The following is an 18,472-nucleotide window of genomic DNA, read 5'->3' as shown; positions in this document are numbered from 1 at the left end:
TTGTCCTAAGCTCGACTATTCCTGAAATCTAAGGATTAAATTGCTTCTGCTTGAAGTTTAATAAAACAGTTTGGCATGGACAGGCATGCCTGTAATCCTAGTCCTGGGTGGGCGATGGTAGAGATTGGAAAATTGCTGAATCTCACTGGTCAGCCAGTCTGGCTGAATATGGCAAATCTAGTCCAGTATAGCAGCAAAGGCAAGGCACTAGATGTGTATGTGGTGGTCTTAATGTAAATGTCCCCCACAGACTCATGTGTTCAAATACTTAATCCCCAGTCAGCTATGTGGTTTGGAAAGGTTGTGAAACATTTAGAAGGTGGATCCTAACAGGAGGAAGGGTGTTACTAGGGGAAAGCCTTAAGGTGTCACAGCTCATCCATTCTTGCTATATTCTCTGCCTCTACTTCCCCCTCCTGATATGATGTGACACTGGCTTCCTGCTCCTGCCATGCTTTCTCCACCATGATGGAATGTACCCTGTGTAACTTTAAGCTAAAATCCATTCTTTCCTTCCATAAGCCTCTTCTGAGTGGGCATTTTGTCCCAGAAATGAGGAAGAGACTGATAGAAAATTAGTACCAGAAGTGGGATCACTGCTGTGATAAACCTGGCCATGTGAACCTTAGGCTCTTGGAACTGGTTTGAGGGAGGTATGTGTAAGTGTTTAGAAGTTTAAATATTTCACTTTCATTTTTATTTATTTATTTGAGGGACAGAGAGATAGAGAGTACACCAGGGCCTCCCACTGCTGAAAACGAACTCCAGAAGTATGAGCCACCTTGTGAATCTGGCTTACATGGGTCCTGGGAAATAAAACCTGGGGACTTTAGCTTTGCAGGCAAGCTCCTTAACTGCTAAGCCATCTCCCCAGCCCTATTTGGAAATTTAGACTAAAGAAGCCTTAAAATACCATCAGCATGTATTAATGGGCCATTCTAGTAGGAGTTTAGGGGAAAAAATAGGATTGCCTATGATATAGTTTCTAGATAAGGTTAATTGATGTGGGAACACTCACCCTAAATGTCCATGGTACCATTTTATGGGCGGGGGTCCTGGATTGTATAAAAAGGAGAAAGTGAACTAAATAAGAGCATTAATCTTTCTCTGCTTCTTGATTGTAGATGCAATATAAGCAGCTGACATAAGGTCCTACTGCCATGACATATTGGAAGTTTCCCTTAAATTGTGAGCCAAAATATATCCTTCCTTCCCTTGCTTTTATTGGGTATTTTGTTACAATACTGAGAAAAATAACCACTACAGATAATATCCATAATGTAAGAATTCCAAAGGCTACTGCGGAACTACCTTATGAAATATGAGGTAACGGAAAGGCCCCAAATATACATTTTATCATGACATATAATCATAGCACTTTTCTCAGAGTTGCCTGTTCCTATCCATTTGTTTTGTATATGCAGTTCCTTAGATCAGCAACAGAAATGAACATGAATCAACTGCCTTCCTATCTGGATTTTTCATTTGGGTTTTGCTTAAATCTTCACAGCTCATTGAAAATACGTCATGGTTAAAAATAAGTTCTCTGTACATTGTAGATCATGAATATTGTTTATTATTATTTAAAAGCTGATTTTGGAAATTACCATATATTCCTGAGGCAAGCTATAGTTGGAACCAAAATAGATATCAACATTTTTTTTTTTACTAGATGTTAAATAATAGTAATCAAAATTTAGCTGGACATAGTGGTGCAAACCTGTAATTATACCACTTGTGATGCAGAGAAGGAAGACTGTAAATTGGAGTCCAGTCTAGGCTATTTAATAAGAATCTCTCAGGAAACATAAACATCAAGTACTGAAAAATAAACAAAAGTAATAACAGCAATAGCCAGGTGTGATTGTACATTCCTATAATCCCAGTACTCTGAATGTTGAGGCAAGAGGATTACCATGAATTCAATGCCAGCTTCACCTATATAGCATATATCAGGCCAGTCAAAGCCAAAAAAAAAGACCAAAACAGTAAAAAAAAACAAACAAACAAACAAAAAAAAAACCTTACAACAAATTTCAATATCAATATGATACTTTAGAGACTACTAAAAACTGAAATAGCTACCTGATCTTTTATTAAACACAAAATTCCTGATATCAGTGATTTTGCATATTTTCCATCTCCAAAAAGATACATTGTTGTAGTTTGAATGTAAAATGTTCTCCACAGATTCCTGTGTTTGAACACTTGGTCCCTAGCTGGTGGCTCTCTTTGTGAAAGCTATGGTACCTTTAAGAGGTGAAACATTGCTGGAGGAAGTTGGGGTAATTGATGACCTTGAGGTTTTATAGCCTGGCTCATTTTCTGCTTCCTGACTGCAATGTGATAAGCAGGCTCACTATTTCTGCCACCGTGACTTCACTGTCAGGAAAGAATGTATCCCCTTGGAAAGGAAAACTGAATTTAACACTTTCCTTCCCTAAGTAGCTTTTAGTAAAAGGAATTAGAACATAACACATTTAACATCTGGAAGCATCATCACTTAAGTGGATGGATCCAGACAGTTATCAAGAGTTCTATATTTTAGAGGACACCCAATTGCTGATGAACTAAGAAATAACTGAGGGAAATTCATCTCCCTAAAACAGATAAAGAACATACAGTTCCAATTGCAACAGAGCAAAAAGAAAACTGTTGCCTAAGAATATATTTACATAAGGGGACCATGGACTCTATTTCACAATTTTGTGGCTCTTCTATTCCTTTTAAGATATTTTATTTGAATTACAATTTTGGGATATAGTCTGGTTCTGCTAGAGACTCAAAATGATTAGAGTGACTTAAACTTCCTGTGGATGGATGCCTGGAGTTATTGGAAACAAGCCTTCCCCCATGGTAAAGTACAGCAGATATAATAATAGGAGATTGCTTAGCAGTCAGGTAATGACAGTTACCAGAGAAATAGCCTAATTATTAATTATGACTTAGAGCTGAGCAGAAGTTGAGACATTACCAATCCTAGTCTTAGTAGTGTTCTGTAGGAGAAGAACTAATTAACTTCTTGTGAAGAATGGCAAGACCATTGTGTCTTTGACTTTCAATATTCTGTCTGGTTGCCTGGGTAATTCTGGGCAATCTATATGGAATACACAGTGAAAGAAGCAGCTTTACTCTGAATCTTAATGAAATGTACCATGGAAGTACTTATTTGATAGGTTTATACTTTGTTTTGTTGTTGAATGTGCTTGGCTCATGCTAGGATTCATTAGGATGATCTTCAGAAACCACTGTTTGTGGTACTGTGAGATAGGGATAGCTAAGGAGAAGATACTGAATGCTGAAGGATAGCCAACTGGGGCAGAAAGGAAATTTTGTGCTGCCCACAACTGCAAAACAGAAAACACTAGGGAGAGTAGTTGGAAGTCACTTAGATGTGATTTGAGCAAAAGAGAGGGTGGAGGGAGAAAAATGAATGAATGAGTGAACAACACCCCAATTCATTTCATACTTTAAATTCCATCCCATAGAGGTAAGAGGATGGTCAAGAGTTTGAGGCCACCCTGAGACTACATAGTGAATTCTAGGTCAGTCTGAGCTAGAGTTAGACCCTACCTTGGGGAAAAAAAAAATCCATCCCATAGATTCATTATGTTGCTTAATAGTGCTTCTTCTTTGTGGATCTTTGTATACATGTAAATAGTTCTGGAAGTCCTTAAGTTTTTAAAATGAAAGCTTTTTCAGCTCTAATTACCCATTCTTTATTTTTTATTATTTATTTATTTTTATTTATTTATCTGAGACCATCAGAGAGAGAAAGAGGCAGAGGGGTGGGGGGGAATGGGCATGCCAGGCCTTCCAGCCACTGCAAACGAACTCCAGACATGTGTGCCCCCTTGTGCATCTGGCTAACATGGGTCCTGAGGAATCAAGCCTCGAACCGGGGTCCTCAGGCTTCACGGGCAAGCGCTTAACCACTAAGCTATCTCTCCAGCCCTAATTACCCATTCTTAAGAAGAGGAATGCAGAAAAGTCCTGAACACTTGAGGTAGGGTTTAGAAAAAGTTATTGCTTAAACAGGCAGAAATTCTTATACACACCTTTTGAGTTAGCTCCCCTCTTGTTCTAGATTTGTCATTGTGTAGAAATGTTTTGAAAAGAATCACCTTGTTTATCGATGGATTCTAATGGAGCCTAAATTTCTACCATGTGAGGATAATGAGCTTCTCATCACTCTTTGAGCATTAGTTCATTTTTCTGGCCATAAACTCTGATATGCCCAGCACTATTCTATACATCATCCTGTAGAAAAATACACTGTAGGAGAAGCATAGACAGGGCTCCGGGGGAAGAGGCCTTGAGATTATAGACTGCTACTTGCTACTTACCCTGTGAGCCAACCTAAACCCTGCCTAAACACCAGGACACCACTGGCAGTAAACGAGCCAATGAAAAAGGGACAGCACAATGCCAAACAACTAAAGGACCAATGGAAAGCTGGGAAGAGGTATATGAATGGACCAATGGGAAGCAGGGAAGGGGCATATATATAGAGATGTCTGTTTTCCTCAACAAACGAGTCTGCTTTCAGCTTCTCTCCTGACTCCTGGAGTCTGTGTCGTTGACTCTGTGCCTTCTTCTCCTCCCCCCCATCCCCAAGGGCTGTTGGGGGGATCCAGCAACAGTACATATGTGTGATGGGGACTGGGCAGGATCTGAAGGTTTAAGTTAATTTGATGAGCAAGTGGCACAGATTTTTGTCAAAGAGCAGACCTCTCCCTCCATACTCATGGTGGGGTACCTTATGATTAAACAAAGTTAAAAAAAGAAATAAACATGCCTGCTTTACATGTAACTTTGCATTGTTAAGCTATTTGTAGGCACATGGCTATGACTGCAACCATACCACTGGGTGCTCTTAAATGATAGTGAGGAAGGGAAATTTGTGTGTAAGCCTACCTGGTTGTCTAGTACGCCTAGTAGATTGAAACTGAGGAGTAGGCCCTCTTTGATTCCCAAGCAGTAGCCAGTGGATTGGCCAGGGATTGAGTACAAGTTTCTGTAGTTATAGTTGATTTTTTTTTCAGTCATCAGAACTTGGCACCTTGTGTATGCTGACCAAGTCACTTGTTCAGGTGTATCACTGAGCTACAAAGCAGTCTGTTGTATGAGCTTCTCATCTTAACCTAAATATTTCTACTTGGAAAAGTGAAATATCTTCTTTAAAATGACATATACAACCTCATTGTGGTGACACATGCCTGAAATCCTAACACTCAAAAGGTGAAGGCAGGAGGATCAAAAGTGCAAGGTCAATCTAGAGTTTGTGGTCAGCCTGGGATATAAGGAGCTTTACCTTATAAAGCTTAAATTTAAGTAAAATGACATATAAAAATATATTTAAAATTGATAATATCTGTAACCCCAGAACTTTGGAGACAGAAACAGAAGATCACAATTTCAAAAACATCCTGGACTATATAGTTTGAGTCTAGGCTGTGATACACAGTGATACCTTGTTGCAATAAAAATAAGATTTCAGTCAGAAGCAACTTTATAAGTCAGTCAACTGCCTCATTTTCACAAGAGGAAAATAAAGTCAGGCATGTGTGGTTTGTCTATGGATAAAGTAGTTAGCAGACAGAACTGACATGTAGTTAGTTTAGGATTCTCTACTTAATAGCACATAGATATTCATTCATTCCTTTGTCAACATTTCCTGAGCTTTACCAGGGTGCCATATTCTTCCATGAGAAAAATGGACTAAGATACATAAGAAATAAATGACCCTGGTTTACACATAACTTCCTACAGTTTGTACACTCAAGAAGCTCTTTCATTTGTTCTGTATTTCAGGCATTTGTTATGTTTTTCTGAATGTTGCTGTATGTTTTCAGCTATATCCTGTGGCAAGAAATAGATGGAATAAAAACGGCAAACTCTTTTACAAATAGGGTAGACTAAATACTTGCTGAAGAGTGCTGAGTGGAATTACAAATGCTAGAAGTTTAGCCAGTAAGAACTATATAACTTAAAAATAAAACAGACACCAACAGAGATATTAATTAATTCAAGGTTGAATTTGATTGTTAAGGGGAGTTTGCATCTCTATCACTGCTGGGAAGAGAGCCATTTTTAATGGATTTTGATGGCATCCTGCCTGAGTCTTAGTACCTCAATGTTAGCCTGGGTGACATAAAATTTGAATTAATTGGTCAGAACACTAGAGGATGGTGCAATATGCGATTATTTTTCAAACAATAGAAAGTGGTTCAAATCAGACTGTGAGGTATCCAAAAAGTTTGTTAATTTTCAGATCTGAAACTCAAAGTCACATCCCCTTTCCCAATTTCCTGTTCTCATAAAAAGCTAAGCTTTGCTCAGACAATAGAGATTGCTCATTCTCATGAAGCCTCTTCACCTAAGATTACATGATTCAATTTAGTCTTTACTTTGACAGTGATTTATTTGGGGGAATGGATATGTATTGTATGTGTGTATGTTGGTGTGCATTTGTTCATGAGTGTGAATATGGGCATGTGTGTATCATGGCATGTGTGTAGAGGCCAGAAGACAACTTCAGGTCTCAGTCTTCACCTTTGACCCAATTGGAAGCAGGGGTCTCTTGCTGTTCACCACTGGGAATACCAAGATGGCTGGCCAACACACTTCTGGGAGATTCTCCTGTCTTTACCTCCCTTCTTACTATAAAATGCTGGGATTATGGAAGCATGCCCCAGCATCTGACATAACATGGGTTTTGGGTATCCAAACCAAATACTCACACTCAAGTGGCAAAAACTTCACCTACTAGGCAATTTCTACAGCCATGACAGCCTCCTTTTTTGTTTCCAGGAAGAATGATCTCTTTTCCCCTCTCAAATCTGAATCTTGCAATTCAGCCTCTTCCACTGCACTTCATATCCAGATTTATTAAGTATTTTCTCTTTCTAAAATCCTTACCTTCTCTTTTCTACAGAATTCTTTCCTCTATGCCTTTTGGGTTTTATTTTTTTTAAAAAAATTTGTTATTGTTGTTTTATTTTTATTTATTTGAGAGTGACAGAGCAAGAAAGAGGCAAAGACACACACACATACACACACACACACACACACACACACACACACACACACACACACACACAAACACACAGAGAGAGTGCACCAGGGCCTCCAGATTCTGCAAATGAACTCCACTTGCATGTGCCCCTAGTGCATCTGGCTAACGTAGGTCCTGGGGAATCGATCTTCTTACTGGAGTCCTTAGGCTTCACAGGCAAGCACTTAACCACTAAGCCATCTCTCCAGCCTGAGGTTTTCTTTTTTAACATGCTCTGTGTTGCATTCAGATCCTCATTGCTGGTATGAATAATCCAACCAGATACAGAATATGGGAAGAAGGGATTTATTTCAGGCTTACAGAGTCTAGGGGAATACCATGAATGGTGGTAGAAGCTGGGTCCCTTTCATAGATCCAAGCAGAGAGACAAGACCGACAGCCAGCACCACCAGAAAGCATTAACTACCAGAGCACAAACTTCCCCCTCCATACCTTTGAGCTGGAATTCACAGCCACTCCCAAATGCACATTAAGGCTAAGCTCCAGGACCCCTCTCCCCCCCATACCAGTGATACCTCCTCTAGCCAGGCATTTGGAGATCCAAGTTACAAGCTAAATTTTAATAAAATACCTGAGCTTATGAGGCCATACATTCAAATTAATTATATTCCAACTACCACAATATGTATCCAAGGAATATTCTGAGTGCTAGAATTACAGATGTGTGCTACCAGAGCAGCACATAGTCTTGAGGATAGAACCAAGAGCTTTGTGCATGTAAACCAAACACTCTATCAACTGAGTAATATCCCTGCATGTTTTTTGGTTTTTGAAGGTGGGGTTTCACTGTATAGCCCAGGATGACCTAGAATCCACTATGTAGTCTCATGGTAGCCTTGAACTCATGTCTAATGCTCCTACCTCTGCCTCATGCGTGCTGGGATTGAAGGTATGCACCATGATGTCCAGCTCCTTGCATTGTTTATGAGATAAGGCCTTACTATGTAGCCAAGTCTAGCCTTAATATCATCTTGTTCAAACTCTTGAATGTTTGGATCATAGGCATGATTCACCATGCTTGACTTCTTTCCCTGATTTTAAATGTGTATATGTTCCCTTAGTTTGGAAGGGTTGCTTCATTTTAATGGTCCTCAGAGCTGTTGTACAATCTTTTATTTCTTTTACCATCAGATTTTGGAAAAAAAAAAAGCAGTTTACACCTATAAACTCCTATACTGTGGCTTCTTTCTGGATTATCATTGAAACTATAGTCTTAATGCTCATGCACAATTTCTGAAGCATTAAATGGTATAATATTTTTCAATTCTTATTTTCTGTGACCATAAGTAGATTTTTGAGGTTTATAACATTTTTATACCAAGCTATAATACCATATTTTAAAAATGAATACTAGACATTTTATTTGAACATCCTAATGTTACTTCCATATATTTAAAATTGAATTCCTAATTTTCTCCACTGCTGTTTCTTCATTTTGATATTACTATGTATTACAAATATAAGCTCTATGAGAGCAGGGATCATATCTTTCATGTTAATTCTCATGTCCATCACACTGCATGGGGGTAATCAATATTTGTTGAAATGAATAATGAATGAATATTATTCTTTCACTAAGTAAGCCCTTCACATTTTAGATTTGTCTCTCTCCCTTGTTCTCTAAGTTAATATTGGTGATCAAATTTGATCAATCATACCTTCAAAAATTTAACAGCTTGAAGGTGGAGTCAGAAAGAGCCTATTTACTTTTTGATTTGCTACTTTCTAGCTGTGACTTTGGGCAAGTCCCATAGCCAGTTAATAAATATTATCAATAAAATGCAAGAAAATAGTTGTACTTACATTTATCACATTAGTGGATGTAAATGAGATAATGTCTGTAACATAGCAAGCATTCAGTAAATGATAGCTATTAAATAGCCTTTCAGGGCTATAGAGATGGCTTAGCGGTTAAGTGCTTGCCTGTGAAGCCTAAGGACCCCGGTTCGAGGCTCGATTCCCCAGGACCCATGTTAGCCAGATGTACAAGGGGGCACACGCATCTAGAGTTCATTTTCAGTGGTGGGAGGCCCTGGCACGCCTATTCCCTCTCTTTCTCTCTCTGCCTCTTTCTCTCTCTGGCTGTCACTCTTAAATAAATAAATAAACAAAAAAATAGCCTTTCACTGTTCACTAGTGTGGACTCATATCCTCACATTCCCTTAGGTGGACTACTTACTATTTTGTCTTTGTTGTTTCTGTTATCTATAAGGCTCTCCCTTTCTTCTATCCATTTAAAAGATTATATGTACTTTAAAAAAGTAATTTATACCTCTTGAAATAATTCATATTTATAGTAAAAAATTAGATTAAAATATTTGTAAAAAGAGCAGATTCATGTGCCATTGTTACTTATTTCTGATCTTCATTACTGGAACAATCACTCTTAATAGTTTTAGCTGTTCTAGTGTTTATATTCATAGTTCCACATAATTAGTTGCTATGACCAAATACTTAAGAAAAGAAACTGAAGGAAGAAGGATTTGTTTTGACTAATACTTGATTTTAGGGGCTTCAGGTCAGCAGACTCCATTTCTATGTTCCTGAAAACATGAAAGGCAGAGCATCAGGCTGGGGAAAATGCAGTAGAACAATGTAGCTCACCTCGTGGTGGATATGAAGAGCCTCCCTAAGTGATTTACTTCTTCCAAACAAGCCCACCTTCTACTCCCACCTAGCAACACCATCACACTATGAATATGTGGGTTAATCTATCAATGAAGTCAGAGGCCACGTGCTTCAACCACCTCTAAATTATTAGATGGACCAATTATTCAGCAGGGCTTTTGAGATATTTTTCATATCTAAACTATAACAACCAATACTTCTTTTACGCATGTGCATAATGGGTATTCATTCATGTGAGTTCAGTGTATACATGCATGTGGGGGGAATGCATGTGCATATGAATGTTGTGGAGGCCACAGGTAGATATCAAGAGTGTCAATTGCTTTCACCTTATTTTTTGAGACAATGGTCTCACATTGAACCTGGAGTTTACCCATTCAGCTAGACTAGTTAGCCAACAAGCCCCAGACATCCTTTTGAACTTGCCTTTCCAGTGCTGGCATTATATGAATGCTGGGGTTCCAAACCCAGTTCTCATGCTTGTAAGGCAAGTATTGTACCAATTGAACCACTATTCCAGCCTGTAAGAATTTATATAAATTTATCAGCATTGTATTATTGAAGAATGTGGTGGTTTGAATGAGGTGTCCCTCATAAACTCATGTGATCTGAATGTTTGATATCCTGCCTAAAGGAAATTTGGGAATTGGAGCCTTACTGGAAAGGTGTGCTGTTGGGGGTGGGCTTATGGGTGTGATAACCAATTCCCTCTTACCTATGTCTGACACACTTTCATGCTGCTGTTTCTCACTTGTTATTGACCAGGAGGTGATGTCCAGCCTCTGCTTATACCAACCCCTCCCCCCCTGCCATCATCAAGTTCACCCTCAAGTCTGTAAGCTAAAATGAAAACTTTCTGCCCATCTGCTTTTGGTTAGGTGCTTTGTGCAAACAATGAGAAAGTAATTGCAACAAAGAGAAAGATTGAGATTTTGTACAATACTGTCCTCTCCAGGTTTTTCTCTTTTCATCTTTTATCAATAGACCCATGAATTTGCACATACTAGGCAAATGCTCTGCCACTGAGTATATAACCACCCTGTTTGATTTTCTCTCTCTGATATGGATGTATTATGAAGTGAGGCAACTTCGTCCACCATGATGAAGCTTCCCCTAGAAACCTTAAGCCTGAAATAAGCCCTTTCCTCCCATGAATTGTTTCTGATTGGATGTTTCTTCCAGTAGTGAGAAGGGAACTGCAACAATGTTCTTAAAGGAAATACTACTTAGCTTTCTTCTGTTATTTATCTCCTTAATTTATTTGAACATTTGTGGTTTTTTTTTTTTTTCCCCTGAGGTAAGGTCTTGCTCTAGCCCAGGCTCACCTTGTATTCACTATACAGTCTCAGGCTGACCTTGAACTCTTAGCAATCCAACTACCCCTGCCTCCCAAGGGCTGGGATTAATGGTGTGTGCCACGATACCTGACATTCCCCTTATTTAAATTTTGACTTTCTTTTTAATTTAATTTATTTATTTGAGAGCGACAGACACAGAGAGAAAGACAGATAGAGGGAGAGAGAGAGAGAATGGGCGCTCCAGGGCTTCCAGCCTCTGCAAACGAACTCCAGACGTGTGCGCCCCCTTGTGCATCTGGCTAACGTGGGACCTGGGGAACCAAGCCTCTAACCAGGGTCCTTAGGCTTCACAGGCAAGCGCTTAACCGCTAAGCCATCTCTCCAGTCCAATTTTTGACTTTTTATTAATACAATTTATTTTTATAGAGCTGAAGATTAAATCCAGGGTCTCTGAATAGGTGAAGGCTATACCACTGACCTATATCCCATGACCTACTTATTTCTCATTTTTGTCTTATTGTTTTTTTGTTATTGTTTCAATTTTTGAGGTAGGGTCTTCCTCTAGCTCAGGCTGACCTGGAATTCACTAAGTAGTGTCAGGCTGGCCTTGGACTTATAGAAATACTTCTACCTTTGCCTCCCAGGTACTGGGATTAACTGTGTGCATCACAAAGCCAGGCTTTGTTTTATTTATTTATAGTTTTGATACCAGGTCTCACTATATAGCCCAGGCTGTCCTTGAATTTGTAGCTATCCTTCTTCAGTGTCCTAAGTGCTAGAGCTCCAGACATGCACTAGCACATTCAGCTTTGTCCTTATTTTTAAATAAAATACTTAAATGAATATATACTAACAGAATGACTTCTTATTATGGGAGATCAAAAATTAGTCTTTTTAACAATTTATCTTTTCTAGCCTCTTCTCTAATTTCCCACTATATTTTAGTAGGTGTAGAAAATTCACTATGAGTGTTCAGGCTACAGTGCTCTACCAGCTATTGAAGGGTGTGTGAGAATTCACTATGCTTGCTAGTGATTGTTGCCTCCTTTCTTTTTCATGGTAATGGGGTTTGGACCCATGGCTTCATACATGTTAGGTAACTCCTCTGTCACTGAGCTACATCTCCAGCCTGACCCCATTCATTTAATGGACAATTCTAGAATTTTGCCTGTTGTTTCATGCTATAATACATCTACTCCCCCTTTGAAAACCAAACACTATTAGATCATCCTCAGTCCCCTTGGACTTGTGCCATTCTCTATGATTATAAATCTCATCTGTCAGTATCCTTGGATGTAATTAATATGGGCTATTTGGAGTACAGAAACAGAGAGGTCTGATTTCATCTGAGGAAGTCACATTTGAGCTGAGAGATGAAGAATGAATAGCAAAGCTAGGTGAAAATATTCCAGCAGAGATAGTTGCCTTTACAAATGCTGTCAGGAGAGAAGCTTGGAGAATTCAAGGAATGAAAGGTGTAGAGTGGGGTGGAGCCTGGTAAGTGGTAGGGACAGTTGCCTATATGAAGTTAGAGGAGGGTGAGAGTCAGAGAATGTGACCTTGCACACAATGTTAAATAAGGATTCTGGATTTTCCTAAGAGTAAATGGAAGACTGAACAAGTGCATGTGTGCGTGAGTGCGTGTGTGTGTTTTCAGAGACAGAGTCATACTCTGCAGACCAGGCTGGACTCAAATTTGAGACAATATTTCTGGCTCAGCACCTTCAACTCTGGGATTCCAGGAATGAGAGGAGTGATGATTTGATCTAATTTATATTCCACAGATTTCTGTGGCTTTAGTTTCAAGGATGATTTGGAGAGGCCCAAAAGGATGGATAAAATTGTAATTAAACATCAAAGCCATCCTTGAAAAGCAGAACATTTTGTACATGTAAATGACAGTTTTAGAAGGTGTGTTTGAAAGCTCAGAAGACCCAGTTGAATTTCTTCAACTTGTTGATGATGTGTCTATTTAGTTGTAGATGTAAGTTTCAATATCTTTCTGTCTTTTATATTTTTTAGCATTACAAGGAAGTGATTGTGTTTCATTCTCACTATTAACTTCCTGCTGCAATTTGATCTCTTCCTTTCACAAGCTGGCCTGCCTCATGTGCTAGGAGTTGTTCTCTTGGATTCATCATGGTAAGCATTTGAAAGGATTGAGGTAGATCGAAGGTGGGAAGGAACAATGGGAGAAGTGAGTGGCAATAGAACACAGAGGCTCCTGAGTGCCTTACATAAAAAAGGGCAACAGAATTGTTTTCTTCCTTCCTTGGGCAGCTAACATTGTCTTTTGATAAGTTGGTAAGAAGATAGAGGACTGCATCTTGAGTTTCTACCTGCTGGAGATTGGGGCTTCTGCCGCAGTGAGCTGATTTTCAGAAGAGCTGGCATTATATGCCACTGGCTCTGGAAGTTTAGGCAGGAGGAAGTTAGTTTTTGTAGCTCTGCTTATGGCATTGGCTAAATGGAAAAGTGGCTGATGGTCTGCTTTACATAGTCATTCACAACAGCTTTCTACAACACCTGGGTTTTCTTTGGAAACTGCGAAGAGGCACTGAAAAGAACAAAAATAATTTTTTGTCTTAAAAAAACTGACTACAGGATGTATGTGAGAGTTGCTCTAATTTCAGGTTGAGTTAGGGACGTGGGGAAAATCACATTTGCATGTACTCCATGTTTTGCTGGGCATATTTTAATTTGTATTGGATTGTGTTTTCACAGAGGAACAAACTAGTTTAGACACAAGTGTACAGGTGTGATGACATGAATTAATAGGACAAAGAGACAGTAGAATTATAACAAATTCAAATATGATCAGTACCAATTCTACTCTAACTTGAGGGGTCTTAAAATAACTTCAAAGAACAGTTTCAAGTGTTTAATGATTTTTTTAAGTTGCCTTGCTTGAATATAGCATCCGAGAACATTTTCTTCCATTTGTTTAACAAAACTAGGTATGGAAAGCTTACTTAGCAGTAAGCATTTCCATCCCCAAATATCTACATTAGTTTTGTGTTGTTTATTTTCTTGAGGAAGGTGTTTGTTTTTTTTTTATAAAGATTCTAGCCTTCTGCCTAGAATGAGTAGCAATAACCTATCCCCCACCTCCATTCTAGTATCTAGAATAATGCTTAAAATATAGGACTTGTTTAGTAAATGACTAGTGAATGAAATTAAGGTAATTGCTGTGCTCAATGAAAGTAAAGCCAGGAAATGAACTCTATTTAAAAATAAATGTTTTGGGGCTGGGAGATGTCTCAGTGGTAAAAGAAGCTTGCTTGTAAAGCATGAGTGCCTGGGTGTGATTCCTACGAACCATGGAAAGGCAGATGTACAAGTAGTGTAATGGTCTGGAGTTTGTTTACAGTAGCAAGATGCTCTGCCATGCCCATTCATTCACTCATTCATTCATTCATTCATTCATTTTCTCTCTGCTTACAAATAAATAACAAATAAATAAAAATATATCTCTGAAGTAGCAGAGAGCACAAACTTAGGTTTATTTTATCCATAAAATATCTTAATACCTGATTAATACAAATTTTTCTATCTCAAATATCATTAGACGCCATAGCTTTGTATGTGAGTCATCAGAGGAGTCACAGGGAAGGAATCGGAAGTGGTTGGCTGTATAATTAGGGAATTAAAGTAGTTGAGAATAAACTTAGGCCTCCTGCATCTGCACTTTATTGTTGATGGGATACTCCTTGATCACAGAATCAACTTCAAACTTCACAGCTTGTTTCTAAATATGCTTTCATTTGGACTGTACTTACACATACATCTTGGGCATCTAGCATAACAGAGTGGTAGTATGTTCTCTTAGTTTGTCCTGAAGTTTCTCACTGACCTAGCCCTCTGCTAGGACTTTGCCCTCTGGACTTATTCAAAGCCTTTCCACATTCCAAGGCCCATTTTTTTTTTTCTTTTTATCTCCAGTAGCTCTGTTTATGGAGTTGACTAAAAGAAAAATTTGTGGTTTCCATGCATTTCTTTGGAAAGTTCCTACACCCCTTTGGGAAGTATTGGCATTCCCCTATATTTCCTTTGGCATTAACAACCATTATATTCTACCTTGTAGTTTTGTATGTTTGTACTCTGCAACTATATTTGAGGTCTTAAATAGGTGTCCAGCCTCTCTTGTGTAGTGCTAAGAAAATAAATGCCCACCCAGTAAGGATTTGTTGAGATGTTTTGAACTCTAGGATAGAAAAGGCGAGGTGCCTGAGCCCCTGAGGCTCTGCGTCTAGAAGGTGAGAAAATAACTAGGCTGAAGTTTGAAGTAAATATTCCTGAATTCCTTTCACTTCTTTCTTCCTTTCTTTTCATCGACCCCCCCTCCTCGCCGCCGGGGTAGGATTTTATTCTATTCCAAGCTGACCTGGAATTTACTCTGTAGTCTCACTCAGGCTGACTTCGAACTCGCAGTGATCCACCTACTTCTGTCTACCAACTGCTGGGACTAAAGGCGTGTGCCACCACGCCCTGCTCCCCCCCCCACCTTTGTTCAGAGAAGAATTTCCCAAGTGTTCTAGTCTAGCAGCCACAGTCCTCTCCCCCTCCAACACTGAGGTGGGATAGGAAGGGTGCGAGGGGGAAGGGATGCTCAGGTTCATAGCAATTCTAGACTCCACTTTTAAACTTCCGCAGGTCCTTCTTCGCTAGGGACTGAGGGCATGGAGGATTTCTCAGCACGTGCATTTTGCATTCTAGGGAAAGCTCCCAACATTCAGGGCTTCGTGTAATTTATCCTCCCCAAATCCCAGAGCTAAGAATCTAATGAGTGTATGTGACTTCCACACCAAGCCTGCAAGGAAAACCCGGTTCCACCCAAAGGTTCAGCAGCTTCCTCAAGCAACCCTTCTGGGCAAACCCCAGACAGGCATGTGGGGGAGCTCCCAGCTCGTAGGATCAAGCGAAGTAAGGCCAGCTGGACTACAACTCCCAGGCTGCTCCGGGAGTTGTAGGCGGAGGGGGGGCAAGAGGGAGGGGAAGGCAGGGAAATCCCGCCCTGCTGCGCAGCAGCAACGACACAAAGCCCGACTTTACAACCTCCTAGAGAAAGTGGAAGTAAGAGGGCTCCGAAGGGGAGGCAGGACGAAAGAAAAAACAAAACTAAACAAACCGAGGAAGGGCAACGGCGTACGTGGGAAGGGAGACCCTCGGGGTTCTGAGAAGAAATGGATCTTGTAACCGGCCGCGCCCCACAGTACCCCGCCAGTGCACACACTTTCCTCTGAGCCCGGCCGGGGCCGGGGAGCGGGGAGTCCGGCGGCCTCGCGGGGTGGAAGCGGCTTGTGCCGGGGCTCCTCTGCCCGAGCGAGCGCGGGAGGAAAGCGCGGGGCGGACGAAGAGCTGCGAGAGTAGCGGCTCCACGGACGAGTTAGGGCTGGGATAAGGAAGGCTTGGGGCTCCTGACAGGCATTTAGGAACCAGTAGTGTGAGACTGAGGCGAGGCCGGCGGGTAGCCGGGAAGAGTGCAGATACCGGGGAGCCGGGTCCCCGCTCGGGAGGGGGGTGGGTAGAGACTGGGACGCCCTGCTCCCCGCGGGAGGAGCCTAGCGCTCCTCCGCCATCCCTCCCCCGCGCGCCGGGCTCGCTTCTCGGCGGGCTGCGGCGGGAGCGGAGGGCGGGCGGTGCTGGGGTCAGATAAGGGGGAGCGACGGGGCCGCCACCCCCGGGCCTGGCGGGCGGGGACTGGGGGCGGATTGCGAAGAGGCGGGGCGGGGCGCGGGAGGCGGCGGGCGGGGGAGCGCCGAGGCTCGCGAGGAGGGCTGGCGGCGGGGCTGGTGGCCGGCCGGGCAGCCCGCCTAGCTGTCCGCTTTGCGCCGCCGGCCCACGCCGCAGTGTGTTTTGTGGACGGCGCTTTCCCAGACAGTCCAGTACGACCCGGCTCCGGCCGCCGTGGACGCGATGTTCCGTCAGACCCTGAATCGTTTGGTAAGTACACTCGCCGCGGCTCCACGCGTACCGGGTGGGTGGCTGCTCCTTTCGAGGGTCCCTCCCATCCAGTTTCTGAGGGGACAAGTGGGACGCGTCCCAGCCCTCCCCCATTCCCTACCTTTCCATCTTCACTGAGGCGAGCTGCCGGGTGGGGAGACAGGTGGGGCTCTGGGCTGTCCCACCCCTGCCCTCCAGACTAGTGCAGCCCAGCGTCTCCGGGCTCTTCGGAACTCTGTTTCCGACCCGGGGCCGCCCTGGAGCTGGAAGCAGCGGCACTTGCCGGGAGACCTCCGGGTGTGTGTGGGGGGGGGTTGCTCAGTTTGCCAATTAGTGGAAGATGGCGTTTTATGATCAGGGAGGAAGCTTTCTTTTGTTTCCCCTGCCACGAGCACATGGAGGGAAACCTAGATCTGTCACTGTGGTCCAGAAGAGGACCTGGGATTGGGGGTCGAGGGAGCTCCACGCTGGGGCTGCACCCGGTTGGCTTCGCCCGAGGCTCGGCTCGGGCGACTGGGCGGCTGCTGACCAGAGGCCTGGCAAACTTTGAGACAGCCCGAAGCTCACCTTGAGGGCATTTGAGCACAAGCGAGGGCCGTGGGCACCGTGGGCTGCGGGAGGCCGGCATGCGCGCGGGCAGTCGCCCCGGCGCTGCGGAGATCCAGCCCGCGGAAAGCATGGGCTTCCACTGGGCTCTTCTGGATACGTTTCCCCTTCCCAGCCCCCTGAAAAGAAAAATGCATTTCTGTGGGAGTTTGGCCTGGGATAATGCGCTTTTTGGCCACTGCTGACTTTTCTGAGTAACCTGTTTACTCTCAGAGGGTACCTTAAGAAAGCAGAGGAAGGGCCAGTTACTTATATGCTGCTGTTTGTAGCAACTTCCTTGATTGCCAGAGGAGGTGGCGGGAATAAGATTTTATTTCTGCCAATTATGCGAAAAGAAGGGTTCATCTTCAAATTCTTGATTTCTCTGTACTTAGGGGAAAAATGTGTTCAGTGCTTCCCCCTTTGCTCATAGGATAGATTTAAGAGAACTTGATAGTTTGGTTCTTTTCATGCAGCTAGATACTCTAACATTATTGACATATTTTTATAAGTAAGGTGAATTTGCTCTAATTTTTTCCCCCTGCATTTGAAACTTCCGTAAATTTGCCCTGGCTAACAGTCATACATCCAGGATACCTGCTTAGTAGTGCTAACTTATATTTCTGTTAAATATTTCACTCAGCAATGAATTTGGGGCCAATTATTTATCTGTGGTGCCAAAGAAAATAAATGTATCTTAAAATGCATAGGCAATGGCATGTGCTGGATGCTTTGCTGAAGCAAGTAACTAAAATTTGTTTATCACGTTTATTTACCTTGATAGTGTAAAAAACCATTGTACCTCAAAGCTCTATTTCACATAGGTTCTTGTTATTTTGAAGTGTTGTTTCGAGGTGACAAAAAGTGAAAAGTGACAAGAAAGTTAATTGTAGAATTTAGGAAAAGGATAACCTTCACTGGACACTTACGCTAGAAAACA

General features: G+C 41.8%; 1 protein-coding gene across 6 annotated transcripts in view; it reads left to right on the top strand.

The window, feature by feature from the left end:
- Window positions 1–16,084: 16,084 nt before the first annotated feature.
- Window positions 16,085–18,472, top strand: part of Atp11c (ATPase phospholipid transporting 11C) — a 219,714-nt gene continuing 217,326 nt past the window's right edge. For 5 of the 6 annotated variants that reach the window (XM_045140444.1, XM_045140442.1, XM_045140445.1 and 2 more), the window contains exon 1: window positions 16,792–16,947. In XM_045140444.1, the coding sequence (XP_044996379.1) occupies window positions 16,921–16,947 (27 nt within the window). In that variant the 5' untranslated portion in view covers window positions 16,792–16,920. Of the gene's footprint in view, window positions 16,150–16,791; window positions 16,948–18,472 lie in introns of those variants that run through there. The other variant, XM_045140441.1, reaches the window with a different exon arrangement.

The sequence above is a fragment of the Jaculus jaculus genome, chromosome X (genome assembly GCF_020740685.1).
Source record: "Jaculus jaculus isolate mJacJac1 chromosome X, mJacJac1.mat.Y.cur, whole genome shotgun sequence".
Classification (NCBI taxonomy): Eukaryota; Metazoa; Chordata; class Mammalia; order Rodentia; family Dipodidae; genus Jaculus; species Jaculus jaculus.
The sequence above is the reverse complement of the archived record's forward strand: the minus strand, read 5'-3'. Positions and strand labels throughout refer to the sequence as shown.